A 9650-nucleotide genomic window follows, 5' to 3' on the forward strand; every position below is an offset into this window, starting at 1 on the left:
AGGCCGGAGTGAACGGTCCGTGTTACAGACACAAAATTAAAAGTAAGAGCCGGAGGGTAACTTCTGAACAACTAAAAACACAACCTTGATTTCAACAAGCTGGTGAACAGGACTATAAAGTTATGCATGTGGTTAATCTTATTTTGTCTGTCCAGCTAACTGCTTGATGAGAGAAAGCTGCAGCTGCATCAGCTGTTCCAGTTGATCAATCTGCGAAAGAGACAAAAACAATTATGGCTGTTGTCCATTTGCACTTCTGAATTTCTTAGCAGAAATGGCATAAGAATGCATGTAGGACATGGCTGTTAATGCTCATGTGTACATGCAAAAAACTATGTCCTATCAAAATAAAATAACACAAAGTAACACAAGATGCTTTCCAGCTTCCAGGTGAAACCAGTTCTGACCTTAGTCTTCAGGCTCAGACAGCAGCAGCCAGAGGTCTCCAGATCTGGGGTTCAAACAGAAAACCCAGTGAACTCTCCACCAAAGATTTAAAAACATTTTGCACTGTGCAGTCACAGATCATGCTCTTGTTTTAAAGCATACATACCATTGGTTTCTGAGTTAATTTTGCATGGTGGCTCCATTTGCTCAATAATCTTCTCCACTGGATCTTCTGAAAAACAAAATGTAACAGCTGCTACTTGATTTCAGCACTTACTGCACTATACACCTCATAAGTCATCCTTATTTTTTTTACCTTTACTGATTAGATATTAAAACACATGAAAATAATCATTACACATTCCTTTTTCCAATGATTTGGACCTAATTAAGCAATGATGCATACCATACATATATCAAAATATACCTGGTTTGCTCAGATAGTTTAATTTAAATATAAAAATTAGCAACTGAATTAAAAAAAAAAAAAAAAACAGTGAAATTGTGACTTCACTAACCCCTGACTGACTCTGCACAAGTGTTTTTATTCTGTTTGGTAGTCTGGGGTGTTAGCTCTGGAGTTATGGTGGGGACTGGGGTGGCTGTTGTATGTCGCAGCCCTGTTCGGGTTTCAGGCATCGACTTGGGCTCAGGGCAGTAAGACAAAGCTTTAGTGCTGGCAGTGGGTGTGCTGCTGTCAGTTTGGTCAGGCCTCCGGGTGCTGGGTGGGAAAGGACTGCTCTTGGCCTGGACCTGTAGTGCATCCACTATCATGGCAGTCAGCTGACTCCCACCCCTCTCAGGGGGCAGAGTGAGTGAGAGCACATTAGAAGAGCCATCAAAGGACTGGACGGTTGCTATGACACCGTTTAAAAGGATGGTTTGAAACATTTGCTGCACTTCCTTTGGCCATTCTGCAGGAAAGTGCTCTTTACCTAGGAATGGAGAAGGAGCAGAGGGGTGTATGAGGGAGTAAAATGGCACAGCCTGGAGCAGTTAAAGAGCACTTGTGGTCCAATTTGAAATTAATTTCTCAAAGAAGGAATAACAGCCATATTGCCGTACCAGTGAGGGTGCAGCGGGTGATCTGAAAGGGAAGCTGCAGCAGGTTCATGGGGATGGGCAAGATTTGTGAGAACGGCACCTTTTCAGTGTTTCCGTAATCTGCATAGATTACGCTCATCTCATTCTCACCAACTTCCAGGACCACTGCACGGTACCAGTTATTGTCATCTGGGAAAAAAAAAAAAAAAAAAAAAGTTTAACTTGAAGCTTAGATTTAATATATTGGTTTACCAAGTCACAACCTCCTGAGACCACCTCCATTTTTGCTGCAATATGTTTAATATAAATGGGAGTGTAAGAAACTGTCAGAGGGAAATAACATGCACAAACTGTATGGCAGTTCAGAAAGTTGTCAATCAATATTTACTGATAATTAGGACAAACATCCAAAAAACATTTGTAAACGCATCCTTAAGTAGATGATTCAGATGATTCTACCTCCACGGCTGCCCTTAAAAACTGCTCACCAGCTAAGAATCTACAGACAGCACTGAAAACTCCATTAAATCGGACCCTGTTGTTAGCTGAGCTGTGGAATGTATGCCAAGGTATAGTCTCCTACTTGTATGCTGTGTTTAAAGGAGAGCCGCTCCTATGCTCGACTGAGCACACGCTGTGTAATTATATCTCCCAGCAGACACCAAATTACCAGCTTAGGTCTGCAGGGGTAACAACTGCAGGTGGGGTCTCAAGAATAGTTGGGGAGCAAACATAAAAGCTGGATGATGGAGGATCCACATTGGAGTCTAGATTTCTCAGTATGATGTTTCAACACTAATATTGTGCATGGCTAGATTCTAAGTTGTATTTATTACCCCCTGCTTTTTCTCTAATAAAAACATTGCTTAAGATCATATTAGGATGAAACTTTCTCTCAGTCATTTACTTGTAATTTACCTGTCTGACACCTAGTGGCGTTAAGCTGTAAGGGCAATCATTTAAAAAATAAAACACTGAACTAGGCTCACTCACTCAATTCATGTCTCCAGGAGTGTGGAAAGCTTTCCACCTATTGTTACTGCGTTCTTGTAACTGGCTATGTTCACTACCTGTTTCTCTAACAGCTGTGATAGTTTTACAGGTGCAGATGAGTGATATGAGTGTTCCTCACCAGAGAACTGGGCACAACAGGCAGCCCCAGGAGCTGGTCTGCTCAGGACAGTGGAGGAAAAAGAGGCCTGGTTTTTGCTGCAGTAGGCAGCCACCTCCTTCATCAACTCCTGAAGCTTCTGTTTGTCTACTGCACAAAAACACACAGTAATTACCACAGGGGGAAGTATCAAATTTTCACAATGTGTGCCTCTTCTTTTGACAGATACTGATGTAAGTGAGTGTTCTGACCCAGGCTGGGACCAAGCAGGTAAAAGAGGGACGGACTAGTAACAGCTGCAATGTAAGGTTTAAAGGTCTCGCCGAGAGGCAGCTCCACTGTTTTCCAGTCCACCGGGAAAGATGAGACTGAAAAAAAAAGATTACATAATTTCAAACAGGATGCTAAAATCATGAACCAACGCATTTCATCTTGAGGACACTGACACTCTTGCTGATCTTCTGACGACACTGCAGTCCACGCTTCAGTTGGCTTCTCTTTGGAACTGGCTCCTGTCTGGTTGAAGGCCAGTGCATGTATTTGGCTGTGCTCATTTTCCTTTGCACGCTCTAGGTATTTGGCTCCGGAGCCTGTGGTATCATGGGTCTCTTTGGGAATCTCTCCAGAAACCTTGGCTAGGTGCTTGGAAACTAGGGCAGCTGCCACATTCTGCCCTCTGCTCTCCAGCTCCACACCATAGCCCTGCTTAGTTACAGAAAGGACACGCGCAGAGAGCTGCTTGCAAACCACCGTTGTCTGGAACCACAGCAGGGCTTCACTGCCCCACTCTGAACCCAGGGGCTCCACACCTAAAGCCAAACATAGAAGAACTCCTCTCAGAGTGACAACAATCATCACTTGGCTGAATATGCCAAAAATAAAAAATTTAAAGTCATATATTAATCTCACATGAGAATTGTATGAGACATTTTTTGGCTGCTAAATAAGAAAAGAATTACTTTAATCTCACCCAACCTGCGAGCCAGCAGCGAATTGCCTGGAAGGGCAGAGTCAGGAATCGGGGTTTGATGGATCTAAGATGGTGTTTTTCTACTTTCATGCTGTAACCGTAGTCCACAAAGATTACAGACACTTGGTTCTCCGACAGCTCCTTCACCATAGCCCGATACCACCCTCCATTACCTGGGGAGAAAAAAGCACAATATACCCACTATACCAAGAGTCCCCAAAACATAAAAACCATAGGAGAAGACAAAAAAAGATTATTCTGAACATCATCTGGTCCAAACAAATAATGTGTAATTTAATGTGTAAACATACCAGATTAAATACTTGATACATTTAATCTTTTAGGAATTGTACTTTTTTACAACTTTTCATAAAAATATAATTAATTCACTAACATATACCAATGAATCACGCATGCTGACAGAGTTTATCACACAGTAGACAGTCTCACCGGGAAACATGGCACAACAGGGCTCTCCCACTTTGGGCTCAAAAGGTGAGTTATCTGCCTCACAATGCTTCTTCAGCTCTGCCACAAGCTCTATTAGCCGCTGAAGTTCTGACAAACACATGAAATAAGCTGTTCAAGTGGCACGAGAAAAGGTCACATCAAAGCATCAAGAAAGTTAAATTCCAATTAAATTAAACTAGATTAACAGCTTCTAAAATGTAATAGTAAGATTAAAAAGAAACAGACAGCAATGTTGCTGAAACAAGTACCTGAATACTGCACTTGTATCACCCAGTACTGAGCTTGAAAAAGTCATTGTCAAAAACCACTAATGGTGGTTCTGTAGGCTGAGGAAACAACAATACCTGTGGGATTGTCAATGTGGCAGTAAAACTCTCCGGGGTTCTCCACGACACTGGCTAGCAGTGCCACTGTCTGGCCATCACAGGGAATCTCAGTAAAAGACCACACCACAGGCTCAGAGGCTGGGGTTGGCACTGAAGAGCACATTTCAAAACAAACAAAAATAAAAAGCATCATACACAGGCCCAATTACATTCTGTGCTTTTTAATAAAGCTAAAAAATCCTCAAGATGTAAATTTTGTGACTTCAGACACTTCTCACCATGTGGATCAGCAGCTGCAATTGTCGTCCGGTCAACCTGCTGTTCGCTGCTGGTTGTAACAGGAGCAGGTGCAGCATAACCAGCAGAGATAAGCAGCTCGGCTATGTTGGCCTGAGGGTCGCTGGCATCATCAATCATGGCCACCAAAGCCTTGCCCTCGTGAGCTCCCTGAATCTCAACGCGCAGAATCCTGTTCGACACTCTTCGCTGCAGGGCCAACAGGCAGTCCTCTGACCACCTGTCGTCAACAGGCTGCACCCCTGGAAAGGACCCAGATTGGAAAGGAACAGACTGATGTTCGAGTGGGTGTGAGAGACAGTGGCTTTCAGAAAGTATTATATGTTTATGTTTTAATATGACATTTCAATTTACCAGACAGGGCTTATACCAATGTCTCTTAGCAGTTCACAAAGCCAGTTACTGTAGAATTTATTAAAATATATTGCTTTTCAAAAATCTGACCAATGTCTGGGGCATTAAGGATAGTTCTACTCTGAAAAGGGGGATGTCAAAGTATAGGTCAAGATGTTTTCAACTGTCTCAGGAACTCAGGAAACAGAGTTGCTTGCAGTCAAATAGCAGGGCAACTACATGGTAACATTGAATATTGACCAATTTAAACATTTAGTTACATCAGCATATTTCTTTTAAAAACTGGATTGACACTACAGATTACAGAAGGGAAGGGAGAAAAAATTAAAAAATCTGCAGGCACAGTTTGGTAAGTTTCCAACATTTCAAATGTGCTGCACAGTGAAGAAACTACCTGCTAGACCACAGGGCATTGCCTGCATGGGCAGGGCCAATAATGAAGCACTTATAGGACGTAGGTGACCTAAATCCACCTCCTCGGAGTTGCCATAATCAAGGTAGCCAACACAGACACGTTCCTCTGATGGATAAGCCAAGACTTTGGCACGGTACCACTGCTTGTCCTCTGGAAGAAACACACAGAAGTCAGTGTGTCAGTTCTCAAAGCAGGTCTGCCTCTAGCAACTATTTTTTGATATTACAATATATGACACCATGTTTTAAGAAGCGAATGTAGAAATGTTTTAAAATCAGAGAAAACAAAATATTTCATATGGGAATTGGTCAGCTGAACACCTCTCAGGCTCAAAGCATTTTGAAATTATAAAAACAAGTTAATTAAAGGAATACAGTGATCATTTAGCAAACAAATCTTTGTCCAAGTGAAATCTGGTTGAAATATCAACAGTTCAAAATTCTGTGTGTCCTGACTGAACTTGTTTAGCTCCTATCCTGACACAAAGAGCTTCTTCAGTAGACGTCTTATCCAATCCAGTGTGTTCAGGGCTGATATATTCTCAATATGTACATATGTGTTGTACCTGAGAACTGGGCACAGCAAACAGTGCCAGGTGCTGGTCTGAAGGTGTGGGGGGCTGGGACTTGACAGCAGTGTTCCCTCAGTTTCAACTGTAGCTCGTGAATCACTCCTGTAAACCAAAAGCTCTCAGGTTCAAGATACAGGTCAAGGTCCAGAGGCTTCAGTTGAGTGCACCAAAAAAAAAAAAAAAAAAAAATTACCTGCGTTTTCCACCTTCTGTACGATAAATTCATTGGGTGATTGGATGCGGGTGACCACAACGGAGAAGGAATCACCCAGTGCCTGTGTCAGAGGATCCGGAGGCTGAGCCCAGGTGTTGTCATCCTTCCCATTTGAGTGACGCCTGAAGTTTTCCAAGGATGCACTCATCATGGCATCTGAAGACGACCATGTAAATACTGAAAATCTTCTCACAAGAATGACTACAGTGCTAATTATCAACGGTGAAGATGTTTACCTTCACATTTGACACTAAATAGAACTTTGAAAGTGCAAAGTCATGACCCATCCCTAAAAGGTGTGGGTATATCTATTGACTCTCCCCAGTTTTGCTCTTTATCTTACAGCCCTGATCTGTAACTGATTTGAGATGGTATGGTCAATATAAAGCTAGCGTACTTATATCCTGTTGAGTTGGTGTTACATTGAGTGTTTCCTTTGCTGCATAGCCATGCTCAAGGAGGAATGTGCTCAATAGCTTTCCTAAAAGAAACAGGGAAACGGTTATCGATTTTGAATTTAGACTTGTAAGAAATTATCATTATCATAAATAGGTGACGTTTTTCAACCTTTCCAACTCTATATAACCTACCCATGGAAAGCAGGATATCCACGGCATGGATGCGACCATTCTCTAGAGTTTCCACCAGCTGAACAGTCACAGTCTTGCCACCCAGCAGCTGTCTCACTGCAAAACAGCACTCGCCTGACCAGTTGCCAGTCACTGGCACCACCCCAGCGATACGGCACTCCATTGCCTGGACATAACAGATGCAAGTGTCATCATGCCAGCTGTAAGACACTACAAACTGTCATGGCAAATATTATGTAGTGAGAAACTGTGTGTTAGGGAAAGCTATGTCCTTGCCGGTTGTCTGTGCATAATTAATATTCATAAAAACAAATTTTGACCCCCATCACTGCCAGAGTGGGACACTAAACAAAAAACAAAAAAGTAATTTAAGTGGTGTGAATATGCACTTACACATGGACAAAATGGCTGGATATCAGCAGTGAGGGGTCTAATCCTATCCAAAGGGACATCTTCTTCGTTGCCAAAGTCAATGTAAAGGATATTAGCCATCTTCTGGTCAGCATCCAAAGTCTGGACCAGGCCTCTGTACCATTTCTACACAGAAAAATAGAGCCAAACACAAGCCACACAGTCAAGGACTGAGCTAATGTGCGTACCAAATCTTGTGACTCTTGTTAAAAATGCTTGAGAAGGCCTCTGCTCACCAGATCACAGGAGAACTGCACGCTGCAAACCTCTCCAACACAGGGCATGTATGTTGTTACTGAGGAGCAGCTGTAAGTTTTCTGAAGCTCTGTGCTGATGACCTGCAAAGCTTCCAGCAGCTCTGGCCTTTGGGCAAGGAGGTAAAACCTGCCAGGGCTGTAGAATTCTACAACTGATGCCTAAAAACCACAAACAATTGCAACAAACAAATATTGCATTTTGATGATTAATAACATTAACCTGATCAGTCTTTACAGTTAAAACAAACTGGGTTTGCTGTACCTGGATGTCTGTTCCTGTAATGACTTTGCTTGTATGCAAGTTTTTCAAATAGATCCTCTGTTGGCTGGATGTATCAGCATGCTTCAGGTTAAAACAAAGACAAAGATCTATTTCAAACCAGACAGAAGCAGAGCTTGAAAACGTTACTTTCATTGCTAAATCATCGAAGCACTGCAATTACCTTTAACTCCAGTAGGCCAAATCCGTCTCCTGTCACATGCGAAACTGTGGTTTCCTTTGGTTTCTCTCTTTAGATTAAGAGAAACAAGCGCCTGCATTACTTATAGGACATTATTTATTGATTAATCTTATTGCTAGTGAACCTGTACAACCTCACTGGTTGTTTTGGTATTAGAAAAATGGTAACGGCTGATGGTAAGTGGTGCTCAGCGTTGGACCAGCTTACTTTGCAGGTTCTGGATCAATGGCCTTGCACACGTGTCTGTGTGCTCTCCAGTCTTCTTTCTGGCACACCACAGAGCAGTAAGGTGTCTTCTTGCAGCGCTTGCACCGAAAATTCCCTGTTGTTGAACACCAGTAAATCAGACTTCACTAAAATGTCGACACAAACACAAAAACAACAGTGATGAAATGTTTGCATGCCACGCATCATGGTGTCACAATATGGGTAAAATCAATTTAAAAAATACACACTGCAAGACTTAGCAAAGTTCTATAAAGTCACTTTTCCTAAATGTAGAACACAAATACTGATGAAGTGAAAAAAAGACAAAAACATCTCTGCCACCACCTTCATTCTCATTGATAATCTGCAGAACATCCCCAGATACACAAACACCAGCACTGAACACTGTCTTTTAATCAGCGAATTCACGTGGGGACGGCCCTTAGGTTGGAAATAAAAACTTAAAATTGAAACTCCTTGGTTCATGGCTGTGGGACTTTAACATACCCCCTTAAATTGTAATATTACCTTGATGACCACAGTAATTGCAAAAGTATACAGTCAGTGCTGATGGCATGGATCCTTGCACCTGTGAAGGCAAAAGAAAATGGCACTGAGGCAGAACTTTCAGTTTTAACAGGCCACACTGATTTACGATGAAGACCTGCAATTTTGACACCTACTGCAGATTTATCCCTGTTGACTACTGAATTGGCAGGACCTGGAAACAGAAAAGAAAAATTAATCTGTTGAAATTTAATATCCAGCTATTATTCAATCCATAATATTACCAAGTTCACAGACTCATATTTTATTGCTGTCTTGTAAGAGTATACAATTCTCCAAATGAGACAAACAACAGGTATGTAAGGCAGGTTGTGTGTCCGATAACTGTTGCTGTCAGTTTTCTCTGATGAGGACTGGACTGATTTACCCTCTCCAGTGTCGCCAGACGCGGAGAGGATAAGTGTTGCACCGAGCCCGGCGAACTGTTTCAGAGGAGGAGACGCGGTGGATACAGCCACGGGGCTCGATGATGGTTTCCTCAAGGGAAGGTTAGGTCGAGTCAGGTTTGGAGAAAATGAGCGGTTCATGGCGACAGCTGTCAATATCATAAACACAAATTCAGTGTATTTAGATATGACTTAAGGATGAGGACTTCACAAAAGTTTCGTTTTAGCTTAAAAAATACAGCACTCTAGACTCAACAAAGGTCAAACAGCCAGATAACGTTATGTACGCGTTATGTACGGGATAGCTAGCTCCCTAGCTAGCCCGTTAAGAGCTAGCGGGCCAGTACCAACGACGACAAGTAAGTAGCCAACAACAAGCAATGTTATATTACAACGCATATATATGTATGTATATACAAATTAATATTAAAAAATATACACATATAAAAACCCAAACGAATAAAATGTATATGTTGTGGTTTAATGTTGCGCAGTCTACATTTTACCTGAGAGCACGTGTTCGTTGAAGAGATAAAACTGTTGCACATGCGCACTGGCCTCAACTGCAGACAGGCACAGAAGTACTCAAGTACTTCTGTCTGAGAGGTTTT

The 9650-nt window shown here is 42.1% G+C and overlaps 1 protein-coding gene across 1 annotated transcript; it reads right to left on the bottom strand.

Annotated features, from left to right (window-relative positions):
* Nucleotides 1-74: 74 nt before the first annotated feature.
* tdrd1 (tudor domain containing 1) lies at nucleotides 75-9556 on the bottom strand. The gene is made up of 26 exons (XM_041066836.1): nucleotides 9546-9556; nucleotides 9021-9188; nucleotides 8770-8807; nucleotides 8615-8675; nucleotides 8087-8201; nucleotides 7862-7928; nucleotides 7681-7761; nucleotides 7398-7577; nucleotides 7144-7287; nucleotides 6751-6916; nucleotides 6558-6641; nucleotides 6140-6316; nucleotides 5941-6048; nucleotides 5355-5525; nucleotides 4588-4848; nucleotides 4328-4459; nucleotides 3963-4070; nucleotides 3518-3685; nucleotides 2989-3351; nucleotides 2794-2910; nucleotides 2564-2692; nucleotides 1453-1620; nucleotides 906-1322; nucleotides 554-619; nucleotides 408-451; nucleotides 75-210 (listed from the first exon to the last, which is right to left on the bottom strand). The coding sequence occupies exons 2-26, from the start codon at nucleotides 9178-9180 to the stop codon at nucleotides 139-141; spliced, it is 3597 nt and encodes a 1198-aa protein (XP_040922770.1). The 5' UTR covers nucleotides 9181-9188; nucleotides 9546-9556; the 3' UTR covers nucleotides 75-138.
* Between the last annotated feature and the right edge of the window lie 94 nt (nucleotides 9557-9650).

This window comes from Toxotes jaculatrix, chromosome 21 (genome assembly GCF_017976425.1).
Source record: "Toxotes jaculatrix isolate fToxJac2 chromosome 21, fToxJac2.pri, whole genome shotgun sequence".
NCBI classification, from domain to species: domain Eukaryota; kingdom Metazoa; phylum Chordata; class Actinopteri; family Toxotidae; genus Toxotes; species Toxotes jaculatrix.

What these genes read in the sequence shown, in the direction of transcription:
- tdrd1 (XM_041066836.1), bottom strand. Translation starts at nt 9,180, where the DNA reads ATGAACCGCTCATTTTCTCCAAACCTGACTCGACCTAACCTTCCCTTG. An exon ending in TCAACAGGGATAAATCTGCA is followed by an intron (nt 8,676 to 8,769) that starts GTAGGTGTCAAA and finishes TTGCCTTCACAG; the next exon opens with GTGCAAGGATCCATGCCATC. An exon ending in TGCAGTTCTCCTGTGATCTG is followed by an intron (nt 7,288 to 7,397) that starts GTGAGCAGAGGC and finishes TTTTCTGTGTAG; the next exon opens with AAATGGTACAGAGGCCTGGT.